This window comes from Primulina huaijiensis, chromosome 9, assembly GCF_012295235.1.
Source record: "Primulina huaijiensis isolate GDHJ02 chromosome 9, ASM1229523v2, whole genome shotgun sequence".
Lineage (NCBI taxonomy): Eukaryota > Viridiplantae > Streptophyta > Magnoliopsida > Lamiales > Gesneriaceae > Primulina > Primulina huaijiensis.
The window spans coordinates 16,123,040-16,146,840 of record NC_133314.1 but is presented as its reverse complement, the minus strand read 5'-3'; the positions used below and the strand labels follow the sequence as shown (position 1 = coordinate 16,146,840).

General features: G+C 33.6%; 1 protein-coding gene across 2 annotated transcripts; it reads right to left on the bottom strand.

The window, feature by feature from the left end:
- Window positions 1-14,879: 14,879 nt before the first annotated feature.
- On the bottom strand, window positions 14,880-21,732 carry LOC140985148 (probable glutathione peroxidase 2). 2 transcript variants are annotated; one of them, XM_073452909.1, is made up of 7 exons: window positions 21,477-21,732; window positions 18,423-18,499; window positions 17,788-17,849; window positions 17,598-17,716; window positions 17,005-17,172; window positions 16,879-16,919; window positions 14,880-15,258 (listed from the first exon to the last, which is right to left on the bottom strand). In XM_073452909.1, exons 1-6 carry the CDS (start codon window positions 21,618-21,620, stop codon window positions 16,893-16,895), a joined length of 597 nt encoding a protein of 198 aa, XP_073309010.1. In that variant the 5' UTR covers window positions 21,621-21,732; the 3' UTR covers window positions 14,880-15,258; window positions 16,879-16,892. The 2 variants fall into 2 exon arrangements, with proteins under 2 accessions (XP_073309010.1, XP_073309009.1); XM_073452908.1 differs by lacking the exon at window positions 14,880-15,258 and having other exon boundaries at window positions 16,877-16,919.
- Window positions 21,733-23,801: the final 2,069 nt, after the last annotated feature.

The window sequence follows — 23,801 nt, the reverse complement described above, 5'->3', positions numbered from 1 at the left end:
AAATCGAATTACGATTCATTTGTATTAAAGTATAATCAAGATTTTTATCTATGTTGTTCACATGGGTATACAGATAAAGAAATAACAGACCATGAAATAATGAATTATATTAAAATAAAGATTGTTTATTACAACTGAGTTAATAAAATGCATAGCCAACAGTTGACTTGCATGGCATATACTCTAACAGTATACCCACCGAACGAGGACATAAGTATTTTTTCTCTATATGTTACTCCTCTAAGTGCCGGGGCTAGGTCATTGAATCGGTTTTATACCCACCAAATGGGTCCATAGGTATGGTTTTATACCCACCACATAGGGCCATATCTTATCATGTTTTCTTTCAACTTCAAAATCAAATCATAATAGTGCTTCATAATTTAGATATTTGAACAGAACTTAACAAAACAATATAAAACGAAATGGATAGCAAAACTCTGAACAAAACTTAATGAGACAAGATGGAATGAAATGATTTCATAACAACAGGTGTAGCATGATCGAATAACAAACGAATCATGATATGAGAATGATTGAATATCAAACGAAGCATAACATGTTTGATCACTTTAGAACATAGATTTCTTTAAAACATAAAGCTCACTTAGCGAGCAAAATAAATGTGCAAAACTTTATGAATATACATATATATAAGTACAATTACAAAAAACTAGTGTGCCAAACTTTATATATACAAAAACCCACTTACAAAGAAATACATATATCAAAAGTCCATTTACCGAACAAAATAAGTGTGCAAAACTTTATCGAATATACATGTATATAGGCCCACTTACAAAGATCAAGTGTGCCAAAATTTATATATACCAAAACCCACTTACGAAGAAATATATATAGCAAAAGCCCACCTACACTTGATTCAAATGTATGATTCGAACTTAACAGATACTTGGGAAAAACTTGGGTCGAACAGTGGCAACACTTCAGGTTAACTTGGGTCGTATGAGTTGATAACATAAATGCCAATTCATTTGAGTCACTTCTCATGGTAGGATGTGTGAATTTGTCCGCCCTTGCACGATCTGTTAAGGAAAAATATGATTTTGATTTGTTCCATTTTCGGGATCCTCACCTATATGAAAAGCCTAATACACGGTTTTTTTAGGGATTGAATTAGAATTTTTGCCAGGGGATTGGAGAAAAATAAGAGCCGCTAAACAGAGAAAAGACCGGAGTCAAGGAGGCAAGCGAAGAACTCGGGATTTTCAAGCAGTGTTTTCTTTCTTCTTAATTCTTTTAGTATTTCATTTAAAAACATTGTTTTGATAATTTTATGATGACGCTTAGCAGTTTTTATATTTGTTTGGATTTAAGGAGATCTTACCCGAGATGTTTTTTTATTTAATTTTATTATCAAATTTTGCTTCATGCTTGATTATATTATTGTTTTATTTAAATCATTAAAGTGTAGCTAACTTTTATAATATTTTGTATTACAAGTGAGTTCGAAAGAATAGTTTACAATAAGAATAAATAATATAATTCGTAAATTTACAATTTGCATAGACACGTGAAATTGAATACATGTTGATAGTGATAGTCCAATAGATCGGAAGCTACGGGATTCCATAAATTGTGCATGCAATCTCTTTGATAAATAATTGAAGTATAATTATTTCAGTGAATTGAATTAATTTAATATAGCTTGAGAGTGTGTTAATAAATTATGGAATCTTATTAGAAACATGAGTAACCGTCGAGATTAGTCATTTGAGATAAACTAGGGGTAGGTGAACTAAAATTCTCAACAAATTCATTCTTCTTTGATATTTAGATTTTCATTGATATGGTTTTATTATTTTACTTAATTATAATCATCTTTAAATTTTTAGTAGATAAATTCACATAAAATAATCGTTTACATTCGATCAAGAATAAATTTATGAAATAATAATTGAATGTTTCGTTTCCACAGTGTTTATGTGATGAGGGTGAGAGTTAAGTGTATCAGAATGTAGGTGTTGTGCGTAGGTGTTGTAACACTCACGACAAATTGCAGCGGAAATTATATTTTAACACATAACTTAAATAATACAAATATGAGGGACAAGATATAAATCATGCACAAGTATAAAATACTTGTGCGTTGCCTCAGGGCAAAATAATTCACTAGAAAAACTTGTAAGTTTACAAAAACCAATACTAGTGAAAGAATAAAACAACTCCCTTAATAAGACGAATATCAAATTGCATCCTAAAACTCTAACAAACCGTAAGACCAATTATACACAGGATGCATCAATTGAGAAGTAAAGAAAAACTTCAAAACTCAACACTCTAATCAAAACAGTGATTAGGTGTTGACTTCAGATGTTGTCAGCATTTCACAGCAACACTTGAAACAACAGCACGAGATTGCTCCGGTCTCGAAAACTCTTCGCGCACCCTTGTCTCTCCAAAAACCTTTTTACGCTCTATATCTTCNTATTAAAGATCTTAAATAAGGAAAATATATCAGAAAATAAATTTAAAAGGAAAATATATCAAGGAATAAAATTCCTTTCAATCTCCCCCTTTTGCCTTTCTGGACAAAACAACCCAAAAATGGTTTTACGGCACAACTCCCCCTGAGTTAGCNGCTACACTAGATCATATCATTAAATCGAGATTATTCTCAAGTCTAGAAAGGCAAAACATTAAAGATCTTAAACAAGGAAAATATATCAGGAAATAAATTTAAAAGGAAAATATATCAAGGGAATAAAATTCCTTTCAATCTCCTCCTTTTTGCCTTTCTGGACAAAACAACCCAAAAATGGTTTTACGGCACAACTCCCCCTGAGTTAGCAAATCCGTGATCTGCATATGTTGCACCATTCAGATCATAACATCGAAAAAGTTCATTAATCAGGAGAAAAACAGCAACGTCAATCAAAGAAAATAAAAGCAACTATAGTCTTAAAATCATCAAAAGAGAAAAGTGAAAGACAACTCAAAATCTCATTATCCTTCATTACTGCCAGCATTATCATCATCAGCCATTTTTGCTCCGCTGGTTTCAACTGTATCTACTCCCCTTTTTTGTCCAGAATGGACACCAACATCCAGCAGAAGCTCATAATCAACCACTTGATTTTCATAATATGCAATGGTCTTCTTGGCATTTTCAATTTGTTGTCGACCATAGGCAATCTGAGCTTGAATATAGGAGATAGACAGTGTTACATAACCAGTAGGAGGGACATCTGTAGGATGCGGATCAGCAATTTTAGGCACAAGCTCAGATGTTGTATCATCAGTGTTTCCAACATCCGTAGCAACACCGGTATTCAGCCAAGGCAGATCAATCCTTCGGTTGCCTTTGAAGTAAGCAGGAGAAATCTTCAGAACATCTCCGACAGGACAGAGATCTTCATCAATATCCTTGATGAAACCTTGAGATTCCAAGATCTCATAAATCAGTGAAGGGAAAGGCAGCTTGGTTTTCTTGAAGTCTCCTTCAGCATATTGTAATGCTGTCTTGAACACTAGCTTACCGAAGCTAAAGGCTCTTCCAGTCCCAATCGAAAATAACAGCCGGGCCTGAGATCTAGTCACAGTAGTAGAATTGGTTGAGGGTGTCCAATTCCAAATTGAGGTCTTGTGTAGCACAGAGGAAAAAGAAGTGAGATTGGCAGCACTCAACTTCTTGGGATGGTCAGGGAATACTTTGATCAGGCCTCCAGTGAGAACAGAGGTTATAGCATTTATGTCCGGGTTTTCGTCAAATTCCTCAACATCCGGAGTGTTGTAGAATGCATTGATCACAGAAGGTGTGAACTTGTAGATACGATTATGAACAAACACTCTTCCATACTTCACTGAATCCTCAACTCCAACACTGCCCAGGAGATTGCCGTAGAATTCAAACACAACACGGCGGCAGTAGGGCATAGAAGTAGTGACAGTGGAGAACAACCTTCGGTTCTTCAAAAACTCAATTAATTTGTATGTCCCATATGCGGCAACATCAATATTTTTCTCCTCAATCAACTCTCTCTCAATAAAAAGAGGCCACAATTCCAAAGCATCTTCAGAATAAAACTTGGTGGAGAAAGACTTACTTAGCTCATAGTCAACAGAGTCAATGTTGTGCTCGGTGTTGTCCACATCCGCCTCAACACCTGCAGGAGTAGCAGCAACATCTTGAGATGACTCACTTTCTTCAGAGCCAATATCTTCAGATTCAGCATCATTTTGTTCCTCATATTCAAAATCAGACACAGAAAATGAAGTGTAATTCTCAGAAGCTCCAGGTCGATTTTCCTCAAATTCCCTCATCATTTCTGGATCAGGTGTATCATCCTTAGAAATTTGTTTCTTGGCAGCCTTTTCTTCCTTAAGTTGAGCAAGAAACTCGGCCAGAGATTGTTCATCTTCTTCAGGCTCAGCAGGGGATCTTTCATCTGCAACATTTTGTGGTTCTGTGATGGGGTTTTGCTGTTGAATATCATAAGTAGGACTGGGTTTCTTTGCAGCAACAGTTGGTTTGGGGCGAGCCACCAACTCAAAATCATCATCATCGGAGTCATCGCCAGATGAGAAATCAGGGTCCAGAAGATTTGAGAAGGTAGATGCTCGAGGCTTTTTGATTGGAACGAAGTCAGGATCAAACCCTGCTTGTCTCTTGGACTTTCGCGGCATAGGAGTGGGGGGAAATGCTTTATTCAGGGCGTCAAAGTCCAATAGATTCTCAACGTTGATCTCGTTCCCAAGTTCACCAGGGGCGATTATTTCCAGCGGAATTGGTTTTTCGGGCATAGCCACAATTTCCAGCCCCTCAACATTGGCTTCGGTGGTGGGTGTTGAGTTAGGTGACTCTCCACACATACTCGCAGCCATTTCACTCCTAATGTCATGAGGGTCGAATCCTGCCATCTACAAAATCAAGAACGAAAGCACTAGAGTGGTTCGAAGCACACAGAAAATTGCGAAGAACAAGGATAATTTGCGAAAAAAAATGAATAGTGAGAGCAAGGAAAAAGATTTTAGAATGCAAGGGAAAATGATAACCAGCAATGTTAACCCTCAACCATTTCTAATTCTTTGAACCCAACCCTCCAACGGTAACATTCTGTTAAGCCGTAACTTCAGCACCTTTCCATATCAGTGTTTTATTTTCACCCAACGGTAACTTTCTGAAACAGTGCAATCATTATTTCAAAAACTCAATCAGGATGGAACACCACGTCGAATTAACCCCACAAACCGGTAGAGATCAAGTTATTCCAAAATTAAGTCGGTTAGATTTTTCTTCGTATTTCATGAATTAAAAACCAATAGCCCACTGGACTTGATAAATTCACAAGACATAAGAATGAATGACTTAAATTTATGCCTAAAATATGATCAAAAATGACATACACACGCATGTGCTCAAACTGTGATCTGTCTGTACTTGGGAGTTGGCAACACCTCCTGGCAACACTCACAAATGGGATTGAACCTTTCTTGAACATTTTTAATTCAGACATGGTAGCTCCCACTCTAGAATAACGGTCTTCATTGGACTCTTCTAGGTAGCTTTCTCCATTTGTATTTTGATTTAGAAGTGGTAGCTCTCACTCTTGAAGAACGGTCTTCATTGGACTCCTCTAGGTAGCTTTTTCCATTTTCTTCTAAACATTTTTGATCTATTTTTTTTTTATTTTTCACCTTATTGCTCAGGATTTTTCCAAGTCATTTTTCACATTGGACAAGGTCATGTGATACACCAACATCCTTAACTACTTAATGACTTAGATTGAGCATAATCCACACTTTAGAAAATTTTTGTGAGAAAGTTTGATTCTCAACTGAGAGCACACCATTCAGTATCCTTCACTTGTACAGACTTCACACAAAACAAGATGAATGCAATATGTCTAGTATCCTAAAAAAAATAAGATGCACATGCATGCTGAGTGTTGTCCACAGGTGTTGTAACACCCAGGACAACATCCGTGAGTGATCATTGTGCACACAAGCTGAGAGACTTCATAAGATTGGAAAATCTCTCAAAATCTAGTGGTTTTGTAAAAATATCAGTCAGTTGATTCTAAGTTCCAACAAATTCCATTCGAATTATACCCTTCTCAACCAAATCTCGAATAAAATGATGTCTAATGTCTATGTGTTTTGTTCGAGAGTGTTGTACTGGATTTTTTGAAATATCAATTGCACTTGAATTGTCACAGTACACAATTAAGATGTCACTGTTGAATCCATAATCTTTAATCATTTGATTCATCCACAAAAGTTGTGAGCAGCAACTAGCAGCTGCAACATATTCAGATTCAGCAGTGGACAGAGACACACAATTTTGCTTTCTACTATACCATGACACCAAATTGTTACCAAGATAAAAACATCCACCAGTGGTACTTTTTCTGTCATCTAGGTTTCCAGCCCAGTCAGCATCACTAAAACCCACTAAATTGGTGTTTGTTTCTTTGGTGTACCACAAACCTAAGTCAACTGTCCCAGCTATATATCTCAAAATTCTTTTGACAGCTTTTAAATGAGTGATTTTAGGATCAGCCTGGTACCTGGCACACAAACATACACTAAACATGATATCGAGGCGACTTGCACTCAAGTAAAGAAGACTGCCTATGATGCTGCGATACTGGGTGTTGTCAACACCTGTGGCAACATCATCTTTAGACAATTTTTCAGTCGACCCCATTGGAGTTTTCATGTGTTTAGTGTTCTCGGCAGAAAATTTCTTTATCAAATTCTTAGCATACTTGGATTGAAACAGCAAAATACAATCATGCATTTGTTTAATTTGCAATCCAAGAAAGAAACTTAATTCTTCTACCATGCTCATTTCAAATGTGGTAGAAATGCATTTAAAGAAATCATTAATATGCTTTTGAGAAGAAGCACCAAAAATGATGTCATCAACATAAATTTGACACACAAGAATATCATGCTTCGACCTTTGAATAAAAAGGGTTTTATCAACCTCACCTCGTTTGAAGCCTAAGTCAAGCAGATATTCAGTAAGCCTACCATACCATGCTCGTGGAGCTTGTTTCAGTCCATAAATTGCCTTCTTCAACTTGTAAACATGGTCTGGGTGGTGTGGATCTTCAAATCCTTTCGGTTGGCTTACATAAGCTTCCTCATTCAAAATGCCGTTCAAAAATGCATTTTTCACATCCATTTGATATAGTTTTATGTCCATGTGACAAGCAATGGCAAGTAAAAGTCTGACTGATTCAGTTCGGGCAACAGGGGCAAATGTCTCATCAAAATCAATTCCTTCAATTTGTGTATACCCTTGAGCAACTAGCCTTGCTTTATTTCTCACAACAATTCCAGATTCATCAGTTATGTTCTTAAAAATCCATTTGGTTCCAATAACATTCACATTGTCAGGTCTAGAAACCAAATCCCACACATCATTCCTAACGAATTGTTCAAGTTCCTCATGCATCGCATTGACCCAAAATTCATCTTTTAAGGCTTCATTTATATTTTTGGGTTCAATGAGTGAAACAAAACAAGAATGACTTACTTGAGAGTACACAGAAGTCATGCATACTAGACCAATCATTTTTCGATAATCCACTTTCTCCTTCCTTCTAGTTTGCATTACTTCAAATGCTCCTCCAATGATCTGAGATGATGCATGATTTTTCTGAATTTTACTGGAAATATCATTCCCTTCATTGGTTAAATCATCATCATTTACAGCATTCTCTCCCGGTTCATTAGTTGATTCTGCCAGTGCAGGTGTTGTCGCAGGTGTTACAACATCGGGTACAACATCTATTTTAGGCAGTGTCTCACTTACGTTCAGTAGCCTATCAACATTATCCTCGATTGTTTTTCCTGTTAAATCTGCAAGATCATCAAAAACAACATTAATAGATTCCATAGTCGTTCTTGTTCTAAGATTATACATGCGATATGCACGACTATTGGATGAATAACCAAGGAATAAACACTTATAACTTTTTGAATCAAACTTTGCAAGATGGTCTCGGTCATTTAAAACATAACATACACACCCAAAAACATGGAAGTACTTTAGGTTTGGTCTTTTTCCCATGATAATTTCATAGGATGTCATAGTAGAACCACTCCTTAGGTACACACGATTTGAAATATGGCATGCTGTATTTAGGGCCTCGGCCCAAAATCGTTTTGAAATATTCTTTGAACTCAACATGACCCTAGCCATTTCTTGCAGTGTCCTGTTCTTCCTTTCGGCTATTCCATTTTGTTGAGGAGTTTTAGGGGCAGAAAATTCATGAGTTATTCCTCTTTTTTCACAAAATGATGTAAAGTGTGAATTTTCAAATTCTTTACCATGGTCGGTCCTTATTTTACCAACCCTCAAATCATGTAGATTAGTAATCTTAGCATGTAATTTCTTAAAAGCAGCAAATGTGTCGGATTTTTCTCTAAGAAAACTTACCCATGTAAAACGAGAGAAATCATCCACACAAACAAATGAATACTTCTTACCTCCAAGGCTTTCCACTTCCATTGGACCCATAAGATCCATGTGTACAAGTTCAAGACACCGTGTTGTCCCAAAGTGTTGCAACATTTGATGGGAAACACGTGTTTGCTTACCCTTTTGACATGCACCACAAACATAGGGAATTCCAGAGGATAAATTAGGCATACCTCTCACAGCATCGTACTTACCAAGGTTCTTTAATGTCTTGAAGTTTGCATGACCCAGTTTTTGATGCCACAAATTTAATTCACTCACCTTTGAATGATTGCACACAAGGTCCTCTCCAAGTTGATAACAGTTGTCCGCAGACCTTGTACCTGTCAAAATACAAGTATTAGTGTTATCAAAAACTTCACAATTGTCTTTATCAAACTTAACATGTAAACCATCATCACAAAGTTGACTTATGCTTATTAAGTTTGAATTAAGTCCCTCGACATGAAGCACATTGTGTAGGTTGGGCAAACCATCAACATTCAAGGTCCCTTTGCCAGCAATTCTTCTTTTAGCACCACCACCATATGTCACATGACCATTCCTAAGTTCAACATAGTCAACCAAGTGGTCTTTAGAACCTGTCATGTGGCGTGAACAGCTACTGTCAAAGTACCATATTCCTGCAATGTTAGTCTTTAATGAAGTACAGATAATAGAACATTGAATATTAGTCTTTGGCACCCAAACCCTTTTTACCAATGGTTTCCTATTGGCAGTGTTGCGCCGGGTGTTGTACAACACCTGAGGCAACACCTGTTCAGATTCCCATCTCTTGTAGTCATCTCTCAGTTTAAAACAGTAGGGTTTGATATGTCCGGGTCTAAAACAGTAGTGGCAGATAAAGTGGCGTTTCCTGGACTTGGGTTTCTTAGTAGATATTGGCCTTTTTGATGAAACACCTTTTTCAGTGTGTGTAGCATTGAGACTTCAGCACTTCTTTTGACAAAGACAGTTGGTTTTCTTTCAGTATTGGAAGATTCTCCAGTTTCAAGCAGGTTATTTGTATAACCAAGTCCAGCTTTGTCATTCTTTTCAATCATCAAGAGTGAATCAAGTTTGGATGAACTTGAATTAAGTTTAGCAAGAATTTGAGTTGCTTCTTTCAGTTCCTCCTTGATTTTGCATAATTCCAGGTCTTTCTTGCTTAAGATTACTTCAAGTCGTGACACATTTGACTTCAGCTCAGTGTTCTCTTTGGAGAGAATTGCATTCACTTTATTTCTTTTGATCCAGTCTTCATACAATTCTTCATACATTGTCTGCACACTTTCCAGAGTGACTTCATCATCATCTACTTCTTGAGTTTCAGACTGACTTGATTCACCAAGGGTTGTAGAGTTAAGACACACTGAATTTGAGGGGATATTGAGTCCAGGTATTGCAACACCTGTGGCAACACCCAAAGGATTGATTTGCATCAAACGTTTCTCCTTGATCACAGCAGACAACGATGTGTAATTATCAGATTCATTTGATCCTTGATCATCATTGGACTCTTCATCACTCAAAGTGACAGCCATACTTTTGTTTCTCCGAAGTCGATTGGCACACTCATTGGCATAGTGTCCAAATCCAGAACACTCTCTACATTGCACTGAATCCAAATTTCTGACATTAGATTGGATTTGTAGTTCATTCCTTGGTCGGAACTGTCCCTTCATAGGAGTAAACTTTTGAGCTTTTTCAGAGGTGGTGATATTGGGCAACACGGATTTTTGTCCAATTTTCTTTTTCTCTCTCATTTTCTTCAAGTAATCACCAAATTTCTTAGTAATTAGAGAGATAGAATCTTCTCCTAAATCAGACTCATTCACCTCTTTAGATATTTGAAGAATTTCATCATAAGAGTCGGTTGAAACTTCAAGAGCTATTGTCTTCCCTTTATCCTTCCTTTGTAAATCAAGATTCATCTCAAATGTTCTGAGAGAACTCATTAATTCATCCAGGTTGATTGTTGAAGTGTCTTTAGATTCTTCAATTGCACAAACTTTGACATTAAATTTCTCAGGAAGAGATCTTAATACTTTGTTCACCAATCTTTCATTGGACATGGGATCTCCAAGGCTGTGAGCTTCATTAGAAAGTTGTCTCAAACGGCTATCGTACTCAAGAATAGACTCCTTGTCCTCCATTCTCAAGCTTTCAAATTTTGATGCCACCATCCTTAGCCTAGTTTTGCGCACACTCTCGGATCCTTCACAATGTTTCTGAAGTATATCCCAAGCTTCTTTGGCACAGACACAATTGGTGATTAGATTGAACATCCTTGTGTCAACAGACGAGAATATAGCATTGAGAGCCTTGGAATTAAAATTTGAAGTTTGCACTTCATCGATTGTCCATGTACTTTCAGGTTTGAGCCGAGTGTCTCCATCAGCATCTTCAATTTTTGGTGGACTCCAACCATCAAGTACACGTTGCCAAGCTCTTTCTTCAATAGATTTAATAAATACCCTCATCTTAACTTTCCACAATGCATAGTTTGATCCATCCAACACGGGAGGTCTAAAAACGGTGTTTGTTGATGCTTCCATAAGCCCTTTTTTTTTTCACCTGTGAAAGCAAAACAAAACAGGATCTCACTTAGTAGCGTCAAGTGGTGGCTCTGATACCAATTGAATGTTTCGTTTCCACAGTGTTTATGTGATGAGGGTGAGAGTTAAGTGTATCAGAATGTAGGTGTTGTGCGTAGGTGTTGTAACACTCACGACAACTTGCAGCGGAAATTATATTTTAACACATAACTTAAATAATACCAATATGAGAGACAAGATATAAATCATGCACAAGTATAAAATACTTGTGCGTTGCCTCAGGGCAAAATAATTCACTAGAAAAACTTGTAAGTTTACAAAAACCAATACTAGTGAAAGAATAAAACAACTCCCTTAATAAGGCGAATATCAAATTGCATCCTAAAACTCTAACAAACCGTAAGACCAATTATACACAGGATGCATCAACTGAGAAGTAAAGAAAAACTTCAAACTCAACACTCTAATCAAAACAGTGATTAGGTGTTGACTTCAGATGTTGTCAGCACTTCACAGCAACACTTGAAACAACAGCACGTGATTGCTCCGGTCTCGAAAACTCTTCGCGCACCCTTGTCTCTCCAAAAACCTTTTTACGCTCTATATCTTCTTCTTTCTCTTCTAAGTCCCTTTTTAAAGATTAAGAGAGCAATTTCATTAGGAAAATAAAATCATATCTTAAAGATATTATCATATCAAAATATCATTAGGAAAAACTTCTTTTTCAAAACAATGATATCATATCCTAAAGATATTATCATAAAAAATAAATCTACAATAGATCATATCATTAAATCGAGATTATTCTCAAGTCTAGAAAGGCAAAACATTAAAGATCTTAAACAAGGAAAATATATCAGGAAATAAATTTAAAAGAAAAATATATCAAGGAATAAAATTCCTTTCAATAATCATGTACGTAGTCTATGTGGGAATGATACTTGCACTCAGTACACTTTTTTAACTTGACTCGTGCACTTGCGATTATTTCGAGCAACAAAGTTTAAAATTTATTTTGAGGATTTTTAATTGCAAGAAGAGCTCGATCTCTACCTTCCCTCAACTTTTTGCAAAAATAGTAGGATAACTTATCCTTTATTCTCGTCAAATGAACTATTAAGAGAACATCAATATCAAATAAATAATATACAGTGATTTTAGTGGCTTTGGATGGAAAGAATCAAAGGATAAAAAATTCCAAGTTATTGAATGAAAACTAAAGTTCAATAAATTACAAGACTAAAATCCAAAACATAATAAATAATAACATACAAGTTACAACTTAAAAATTATAATTTTTCCTAAAATTAGATATGATTTTCAATTATAATCTTCTTAATCACAATAAAAGCGTGGACCTAAAAAATCGATGAGGAATAATAAGAGAAAAACAACGTAAATCTGTCGATTTAAGGGAGCGATTTATTTGTCCATTTTTTGATAAATAAATAATGATGATTATCGGATTAGGAAGAAATTCCTATTTTTTAATTGAAACATTAATTAAGAAGACCATTATTTATCGAGTAGATCTCATGCAAATTTACTTGCAATTAAAAATATTTTTTTTATATAAATAATGACATAAAAAATAATATTTATTTCATACGTCCTTATAAGACAATTGAAAATTTTTGTATTATTTATTTGTTAATGTAACGGTGGGGTTCATTTAAAAATTGAACTCCTTGTGTCTTTTTCTTAAAAGAGGATCTCTCCCATTTATTCTCACATTTCTCACCTACCCACTACTCGACCAATGTTAGACGAACAAAATATATTAAAAGCAACGATCACTGTTATTATTTATTAATGGAGATAATAATTTTCCGATTGAATAGAACAATCAAGACGTAATGTTAGACTTGTTTTACGGTTTAAAAATTGAAATGTTAGACTTGTGTTACGGTTTAAAAATTGAAATACATTATTACCACTATCTATAATTTTTGACAAAGAGACAAGTGCTTAGTCCTACTAATTACATCTCCTATTTCAAAAGAGTAAACTTAAAAAAAAAAAAGAGTAAAGATTAGTAATTATTTTGAAATTATTTAAAACAATAAATCACTAATATTTTTATTTTTATTTCTTTCTAAATAATATATATATATATATGTTTTAGTAAATTTTTTCAATTTAGTTCAGATTATAAAAAATAGAAAGATTGAATTAAGTACATTGATTTATATTTTATCCACTATTTTACCCGCCCAACGTGTGTATGAAAATAATATTGGCGATCTAATGCTACACAGCGTGCCTGTCGTGAAGAAGCTCTAAAGCTTTTGTATTTTCAATTGAATTGGTGGAAAAGTAATTTGTCCTTTCATTAATCTTCCTATTTTATATATACTAGCAACCCACCATGCATATAATATAATAATTCGTTTGTCTAGATTTTTAACATAATCAATTATTTTTCAAATCTTTAATATATTGATTAAGATTAACAAATTATTTACTTATTTTAGAATTTACTAAAATGGATTCTTAATTTAAAAAAATTATTGAATGACAGAAATGACATTTTGTCCATATATATTGAAATGATTTAAGATAAGTTGATGCACAATCAATAATCTTTTCACATGTCTTAAGTAAATGAAAAAAATATATATAACACACACACACACACACACACATGTGTATGGAAATGTAACCATGGCAGAAAAAATAGCCACTCAAAACCAAAATTTCAAAATCGGAATGGCCCGTTCGATCAGGAATTGGTCACGAGTCTGATCCAAAAAGTGTTAAAACCGTTTGTCCTTCCAGTCCGACCACTTCACACATTTAAATTTTTTAAAAAAAATCTATTTTTTTTTAAAATTTCTTTTTATATTTAAAATTTAATTTTTTTGTTATATTAATGTGATTAGTTTTAAATTTTATAAAAAATATTATTTTAGTAATATTAGACCATATTTTGATTGATTTTTAATATATATATTTATAATTATATTTGATTAGCATGTATAATGTTTATATTTTAAAATTGGATAAATATATAATTTTATTATTTATATATATATATGTATATATATACATTAAAGAGATTTAGAATTTAAAATATACTATTGCTCTATTATATTATTATTTTATATAATATAACGGTTTTTCGGTCTAACCGTCGGCTCAACCGGTAATATACATTGAACATTTTTTAAGACATCACCGGTTCGATTATGAAAACATTGTCCAAAACAATTAGGAACGGTCAGCAACTATAAATAGGGCAAGTGAAAATGCTGAAAGCCGGAAACTAAATGATAATATCGGAATAAATACTGAAAATAATTTCTAGAAGAAATTATACTGGCACGTAACAATACCATACTGAATTATTATGATATAAAAAATTAAGTTGTATTATTTTCTTGGATTATTACTTTTCACAAAATTTCAGTCATGTAATTGATATCAAATTCTAGATCACGTGTTCGATTCTTATTAACTGCAGTGTGCTACAATTTGGAGGAAGAATTTCCTCTATATTATGAAGTCACGATCAAAATGAATTATTGAATAGATGTACTTGTTTGCAAAAAATTTGTATAGATGTGGGCATGTCACGTGTAGATACACCAATTTAGTTGAAAATAGTAAAAATCTAACTTTTAAAAATAAAAAATTGCGAATCCCTAGTTATGAACTTCTATGATAATGTGAACTAAAAGCAAAGAATTAACGGAAATGAAATTGAAATTTAAGAAATAAACTCATATCATTATTTTTGTATTTTACAATAACCCCTAAAAATTTCAAAAACATATAATATATCAAAGTTGATAAAAAAAATGCTTGAAATGAGAATTGAAGATGAAAATTGCTTGAATATGAAAACCGAAATTTTGAAAAGTATTTGCGAGTATTGAATATTGTCATAAAAAATTAGTAATCCCTGAGTTTTGACGATAAAAAATAACATCGAGTTGTTTCATGGTACATCTCATATTTTATTGTATTTATAAGTTTTGACCTAAAGGATCCGAACTCAAACTGAATCGCTTCTTTCTCAAGATTCTAACTGGACCGCCTGGCATACAAGCTAAACATTCTAAAGTCAAGCCTTACATTTTTTATGAAGTTCGAGCTGATTTCAATATTCAAGATAAGATACTCTAGCTGCATATGGGTCTCCAACTGCTATACTCGGAGGACCAGCAAGACTTTCCATAATTCAGGCTGGAGAATATCAAGTTGCATGAAGACTCAAACTGGACTTCTCTAGTTATCTCTAAGCTGCATATTGGACTTTGTTACCTGCCATATTTGGAATAATGTCAATGTGCATTAATTGCGGCATACTAGGAAGATAAAAAAGACACGAGACATATTTCTTTTTGCATCAGAAAAATAAAAAGTTGAACGCTGCAAGAATTTGAATGTTGGAAGAAGTTCAACTGTAAAAAAAGAATGCTCCCATTCATTTGAGGGTTACAAACACACGAAACAAGTTACGAACAAGCTCTCAAACATTCTCTACTATCAAGAACTCGAGCACTTATCTGTCAATCTTCAAGTTTCTAACTTAGCACTCGACTAAAGCTCAACCAGATCTTCAAGGATCTTTCACTGCTACTCAAACACTCAAGATTTCTTTGTCAAGCTGTTTGTTAGAATGTTGTTGTAACGGTTGAATCAGGATTCAAAAGTCCTGAGTTAGCTATTTGTATTGAGTTGGTGCTAGGAGTTTCAATTAAGCATTGGATAATTTCTAGACTGGAGTAGATTATTACAAAAACCAAAGTTATCTACTGATTATTTTTTAAGTGGAAAAAGAGGAGAAGTAAAAAGATTTAACCTTAGAACTTTGATAAAATATATGTGTTATTTATTTCCTACACTTTTGTTACCAGCTCGACTTGTTTATTTTGAAGTTAAATTAATATACTCATCGTCATCTCAATCTCCTGGTTTTAGTAAAACTTCTGGCTTTATCGTTATCTCAATCTCCTCGTTTCAGGTGAGTGTGAAAGTCCTTAATACCGTAGAATCCGATTAGCGTCGCCTAGTTTCCGCTTAGGCGGCCTAGGCGCTGGTCTGGCACCCGACTTGCGCCTAACGAATTTTGGAACATTGGTGCTAGGCTTTATCACATAATATCCTTGTTTGCATCAGGTGTGTAAATGTAAAGAATGGATTTCTAATGATAAATTTTATAAAAATTTAATTTTTCCTAGAGAAAGTATTGCCCCCATCATAAATAGAAAATTATCTTGTTCTAGAAAATTAACTTGTTTTAAAGGTGTATGCAAATATAAAGGATTTGCTGATCTTGAATCACTATCATGGCAGAAAGATAAGACTCGTAGCAACATCAAGTCAGCTTATAAACGAACTCGATCGAGATCAAGTTTCTCAGAGCTGGAGATTTTTTGACAGCATATACAGGGGATTTTTTGTTTAAATAACCCTCCACAGAGACACATTTAAAAAATAACCTCCATATGGTGATCGAATGTAAAACCACATGTATGATGTTTAAATCACGACAGAGATTAGATTTTTACTCATTTTGTGTGTACAAGTGTATGGTAGCATAGTTATCATGAAACTCACACACATTTATAAGCCGAGCTCGCATATCGAACTGCTCGGACATATTTACCAAACAGAATCAATCGTCCAAAGCGTGAGCTAGTGAGCTTAAACTTCTTTAGTTTGGGGTTGATGAGCTTGGATCGACTAACTCATTATTATAAAGTGAATTAAACAAATCTCATTATTCATGAAACAACACCAAAATTGTTATTCTGAGAGACATGAGGGCTAATCCCAGTTTCTTGATCATCTATTTGTTTAAAAGTAGGCTACACACGAATTGTGATGTATATGAAGTAAACATATAAAGAAACAATCGGAATAAAGAGATTAGCAAACCTGGATATTCCAGATCAATCCAAAAGATTTTGTATGTCGTTCTGCTCAAGAAAATTTCAAACATATGAAAACCGATATACGATTACAGAACTTATGACTAAATAAGGGATGAACATATTGAACTACCTCAATCTCGAGAGGTGGTGTTTTCGGGGCATATCTATGGACTACTTTTCCTTCTTTGTTGACCAGAAACTTCGTAAAATTCCACTTTATAGTGTCGACCAATAATCCGCCTTGTTGTGACTTCAAGAATTTGTAAAGGGGTGCTGCATTTTTTCCATTGACATCTATCTGTGAAGTTAACGAAGTAAAATTTTGTCACAACTTTCGACATGCATTTTACACTGAGTAAGGAGAAAAAACGCAGACAACATCAAAAAGCATAAATAATGATAGTTGAAACTTAAAACTATCTTTCCCAACAATGTCACGAGTGGTAAAAGGACAACATAAGATTGTTGTTTTGGTCTTGCGTTGCTTCAGATTCGGTGGTTTTAGACCTCGAGAAAAATTGAATTAGCCACAATACTAATGCAAGGATACTTTTCCCTTTTTAGGCAAAGCATGGATCGACTGACAATATTGACTTTTCATAAAATGAAGAGTTAGATACTGGATTATTAGTTAGTCGGTTAAAAAAGTCGGAGAGTAAGATACTATATCAAATTGAAATGACGATACTATGTGACACAACCAGCTACCTTAAAAACAAATACCTTTTCAAATATTGGGAATTCAGCTTTAAACCTGGTGCATACAGCTTCTTGAATTTCTTCACTAGTACCTGGTTCTTGCCAGGCAAACTGATTGCAAGGAAATGCTAATATTTCGAAGCCTGCGGCGAAAACACAAAAACACTTAAAGACAACCCCCAGAGACAATAACATACATAAGTGCCAGACAAACCTTGATGCTTGTACTTGTCATATAAAATATTCAGCTCCCTGTAATTCGACTGGGTCAAACCACTGTGACAGAGGAAATGTGCCAAGGTTTTAGCTTCAACTTCAGAATATTAAGGTTACCGCAATACTTGATTTCAAAAAAACGAAGTATTTCTTTCACGGAAATTTGCAAATAAATTTAGTAATAGACGAGAACTTAAGTAGTTCCTGACCAGAAAAACAAGTGATAAAAAGTTGAATTACATTAATCAAGTCATGTTAGATCCGTATTTTTCCAAGAAAATCACCGGAAGGGCGAAAATATATGTGCCACATATAGATAATAAACAACAACGAATTTCAGATCCGTACGTGTTGGAACCATAATAAAGTTGACAGATTCCACTAATTTGCAGTCGGAAGTCAATAGGCCTTTGTTGTAGTGCACTTTTGGCTGAGCGAAAGAACATAACACTCGTCCATTCGTACGACCAAAGGCATAAGAATAACCTACCTTGTTACTGAGTTGAATTTCAAGATTTCGCACAATTCAGAAAAGGATAGAGAACAAATTAAAGCCCATCAAGAACATGAGCAGAACAGCATTAGAAGAATTCAGGGGAAAAAAGTTGAAGGCACGAGAAGTCTTAGGCTTACCATTTTGAAGCAACATTTACTATGAGGAGCACCTTCCCTTTGTAATTGCTCAAAGGCACATCATTTCCATGAATGTCCTGTAATTTTATTCATTAAGCAGCAACACAAGCATATAACATAAGTAATTCTACATCAAAGTCATTCGAAATCATTCTATTTTGATCAGCCAAATAAAGTATCAACAGAAAACAATCAGAATTCCCAATGCCAGTGACAGTTTATCTTGTTTTCTGTAACTCTAAGTGCCAAGTCATCTACACCAGATCAAGATTGCACTCGGTCATCAAGAATATAAAAGTGGCAGTTGGAGTTGGTTATTGAAACTGATAACAAGCTAGTGTGTCACTGATTGTGCAACTGAAAGTGCAGGTAGCAAGTCATCTCGAGGAGTCTTAATATATAGTGGCTAGAGAAGGGCAGTACATGCATAACAAGAGAAGCTACAATCTGATTATCGATGAGAGTGAATCAGTGTGAGATAGAAAACAAATGAGTGAATTCAGTAGGCTATTTCTGGAAGAAATATGAGTGAGTTCATTGAGGAATTGTTGTATTTTATGTTTGTATCTTGATCAATAATAGTGCCTCCATGGATGTAGGCTTCGATTTGGCTGAACCACGTAAAATCTCTTGTGTTCATTGTTCTTATGTATGTGATATCAATCTGCATATCTTCTATAGTCTTGAAGTGGTATATTGTAAGGTCCCTTCAATTCATATATATTGATCGAATCTGCAACCATTGGTATATCGAGAGTTTCATATAAATATACACTTGGAAAGTTCGAGAGAGAGTTGTTTAGTGACTCATCATATATATCACTCATATTTATGTTTTGACATCTTCATGTCCATACCAATGAAATGTGGCGTATAATATTATGTATGCTAGTCTCGAACTCGAACGACTTTTATCCTATTTTAGACGGCTGAATCGACTAGAAACAAATTTAGAATATAAGGTAACTAAAATGTGTTTCATGATCAACGTGACAAGTACGACCTCATTGTACCATAGTATATTGAAGGTCTTTATCTATGTGTATATAGATAAAGTAAATGCAAGAATATATTAAATCGTAAAATATTATTAAATAAAGATTTTTTATCACACAAGAGTCAATAACGTTCAAGTCACAAGTTGACTTGATGGACACCTACTCATATAATCGTCCGACTTGAACCATAGCCAACTACCGATACATTTCAAACTCATTGTTTCACGATGTTTTTCAAACAGTGATTCTGGCGGGGGATTCGTCAATGGATCAACAAATTTATCTGTAGAAGCAACTCTCTATACCGATATATCTCTTCTTCCCACAATCTCACTGATGATGAGACTTCCTCAGTATATGTTTGGATCGCCGATGAGACCTTGACTCCTTTGCTTGCACAACGGCACCAGTGTTGCCGCAGTACACCGGGACTGGATCAACTCTATTTGGAATGACGCTCAACTCTTGGACGAAATTCCTCATCCAAACAGCCTCATTCGTTGCACCTGATGCAGCTATGTATTCGATCTCAGTAGTTGAATTCACTATGGTGTCTTGCTTGGAACTCTTCCAAGAGACAGCACCACCTAGGAAAGGGGCTTTGGTCATTTTCCTTTTAGACATGACTCACATGTATCAAGATAATTTATGAAAATACCCTCTCCCACTAGCTTGTGCATCTTTTTTTGGAAAATATCTCACAGCCTAGCGTGTCATAAGTGTTATTGGTTTATGCTATCATGTTTTCTTTTGTTTGTTATTGAAATCGTGTTAACTTGGACAACGTTAGGTGAAATCTCTTTTATTTTTAAGTTGTAGAGATCGTTTTCTAATTCGCTCGTTCCAAGTAAACATTCATTCTTGTAAATATTTTAAACCTTTAGCAAAATAACAAGAAAATACATCTTTGTGAAGCATAGAAATTGAAACAATATTTGTAACCAAATCTATAACAAATAAAACATCTCTTAAAAATAATTTAAAATTAAATATTCATTTTTGTAAATATTTTAAACACATTTCGCAAAAGAACAAGAAAATCATTGATTCACTTAACTAAACATCTAGTATTTCATTAGAGGTCCAAACACATAGATGTTAGAGTCCATTTCATTCGGGACATCGTTGATTCAGGGGTTTTATATGTGAAGAAAATCAACACTGCACATAATCCGACTGATGTATGTACTAAAGTCCTCCCAAGCACCAAGTTTGATTATTGTGTGAAACTAGTGAGGACAACAAATGATGCAGAACCTTAGATGAAATGAGGTAAGAGAGACGCTATTATCGAAAGGTAGATAAATGGCAAGGTGGAGAATTGTAACTTTAAGTGCCAAGTCATCCATCAAGAATATAAAAGTGGCAGTTGAAGTTGGCTCTTGAAACTGATAACAAGCTAGTATGTCACTGATTGTGCAACTGGAAGTGCAGGTAGCAAGTCATCCTCAGGAATCTTAATATATAAAGGCTGGAGAAGGGCAGTACACGCATAACAAAAGAAGCTACAATCTGATTATTGATGAGAGCGAATCAGCGTGAGATAGAAAACAATTGAGTGAATTCAAGAGAGTATTTCTGGAAGAAATCTGAGTGAATTCATTGAGGAATTGTTGTATTGTATCTCTGTATATTGATCAATAATAGTGTCTCCGTGGATGTTGGCTTTGATTGCCGAGCCACGTAAAAACTCTTTTGTTCATTGTTCTCATGTGTGTGATATCAATCTGCATATCTTCTATAATCTTGAAGTGATCAAACAAGATTGATTTGCTCTCCAAAAAACTCAGCCGATAGCTTCATATTTCTCTACATTTTCTTACAGAAATTGCAACTATATGCTTAAAACGTTACCATTTACAGAATAGCGAAAAGTACATTCAGCATTGGATACACCTAGAAGAAAGAACCCAAGTAGCAACAAATAAAATTAGGTGAATGAGTCTTAAGCATCATTCAACTGAGAAGAAAACATAGATCCCAGAAAAATAAAAGACCCATTACCCAATAAACAAACAGAATCTGGAAATAAACTCTAGTGCACAAAAAAACCCACCTTGACGGTGAACTCGTAGATGGATTTTGGGCAATCTTCACCCGAACTAATAGCAGGAGGATACCTGTAATACAACAGGAAAGCAAGTCCAAGAAATAGAAGAGATGCCAAGTTTGTTAATCTGTAAAAACCCATGCTTTTCATTCGTTAATTGTCAGCTGGAACTGGAAGCCGATGAAGCTTATCGCCATTAATTTTGTACCGTATTAAATTCTGGATGGCAGCCATTGAAGCTCATCATCTACCATTGACACGTTTTACCAAACAATCGGTTGATCAATTCGGTTGGTGGGGTTGAAGTAAGTATATAATGTATTTTAAATTTGATTTAAAAAAAGTGATAAAATAGAGATTTAAGAAGTATATATAAAATATAAATTTAAGAAAATATATAAATATATTTTGGAGAAGTTAAATATAAAAATAATATAATTTTAAAAAAATAAGGTATCTCAATTTTCCTAAAACAGTTATAAGTTGTCAAACAACTTGACAAGTTATAAATTATTTGTAATTTTTTTAGTAAACAAATTATAAGCAAATAATTTTTTTAGTAAACAAATTATAAGAGTTTATAAGCTCTATAATAATTTATAAGCTATTTTTTAGAATTTATGAGCTCTGTCAGACAACTTCTAATTGCCTACAAATTATATAAACTGAGTTTTTTTATATATTTGAAAAGTTTCCGCAAAAAAATTGCTATAAAAAGATATTTATTATTATTAATGTAATCATCTATTGCATTAAATATTTGAAAATAAATACTAAATAAATGTGTAATTATTTAAATGTCAAGTCTTTTAAATTTTTTTAAAAAAATTCAAATCTGAGTTTAATGCCTCTTGAAAATATAAAATACATTTAAGTGTAGACATTGGTTGTATTATTTAATTTAATTTTGATTATGATTTTGAGTTTTGTGTATATTTAGTTATCAATATTATATATCATATTAAATAAAATATAATTTTGGTTTTATTAATTGTTCATAAATTATTATTATTATTAATATTATTATTTATCTTAATTTGAATTTCAATATAAATATCTTTTAACATTTTCTAAAAAAATAATTAAAAATTATAATAAATTTTTTTTTATCTAATAAATGATAAAAAAAAAAAAAGAAATTGACTTTCTGAAAAATATTATTTATTGTTCAAAATTTTTATAGACAAAATAATATATGATTTTTAGATATATTTTTCTATTTTTATTATTAACGGTTTGATAAAGATATTTTTAATTGTGGTGATGTGATGCTTAAGGAAAAATCTAAAAGAAAACCAGAACAAAAGTTTTTGGTATTGAAATGCTTAAGAAAAATCAGAAGCATTATTCATCTTAAGGAAAATCAGAACCATAGTTTTTGGTATTGAATTGTTTAGGAGAATCGAAACATACCTTAAAAAGAAATACTAATAGACCGAACTGAGAATGAAGTATACAGAAACCAAATCAATAGTCAAAATGTTAGTCTTTTACAATAATCTCTAACTTTCAGACTACACTAGTGACATCAGTTTTATTTGTATTATCTATAAGATGGTGTCCATATTATTGTAGTCATTCTATATAATAATACACTTTATTTAAAGCCAATAAATTAACCATACAGATCATTAATTGTTCACCATCATTTTGGGTATACAAACAAATAACAAGTCTATTTTTAGATTCAGATACTCGTAACGGAAAAAAAAGTCTTTCTCATTCGATTGTTGAAGATGATTTATAAAAAGACTTCGTGATTTTTTCACAAACGTTACATTTTTGTGAAATTGTGAAATCACTCACACCTTCTAACTTATCATACTGGAAGTCTATAAAAAATCATCACACGCTATAAAATTCTATCAGATTCAGAAGATCATATATGCCATTACTGTTTACACACTCTTTCAATGTATTTACCCGCTGAAAAGTGTGAAATATTTGTAATATGTGGAAAGTGTCTTCCCTAGAATCAAAATTTATTAAGTGTTGAGTTGTAAAACTAAGAGTTTCAGTAGGTAAGAATGAGTCTTACTGAAATGGGTTTGTTTAAATGTGTATTGATCAAAGTCTTTTAGTGATAACTTCTGGAAACAGAATAAGGAGAGACGTAGAAGGATTTTTTTCTTCGAACTTCCAGAAACAAACATTTTGTTATTTTACCTTATGCTGTCTTTAAGTTTCATCAAGTGTTGTGGACTATTTCTATACTTTTAAGTAGTCTGTTGCGCTTTCAAAGATCAGATCAGCTTCTGACTTCTAAAAAGGTTTGAGGTACATATTTCAGAAGCGGAAGAAATAAAATTTTGGTAGTTTTCATTCAATACC

What these genes read in the sequence shown, in the direction of transcription:
- LOC140985148 (XM_073452909.1), bottom strand. Translation starts at nt 21,620, where the DNA reads ATGAAAAGCATGGGTTTTTACAGATTAACAAACTTGGCATCTCTTCTA. An exon ending in TCTACGAGTTCACCGTCAAG is followed by an intron (nt 18,500 to 21,476) that starts GTGGGTTTTTTT and finishes ATAAAATTACAG; the next exon opens with GACATTCATGGAAATGATGT. An exon ending in TGACAAGTACAAGCATCAAG is followed by an intron (nt 17,717 to 17,787) that starts GTTTGTCTGGCA and finishes TTTTCGCCGCAG; the next exon opens with GCTTCGAAATATTAGCATTT.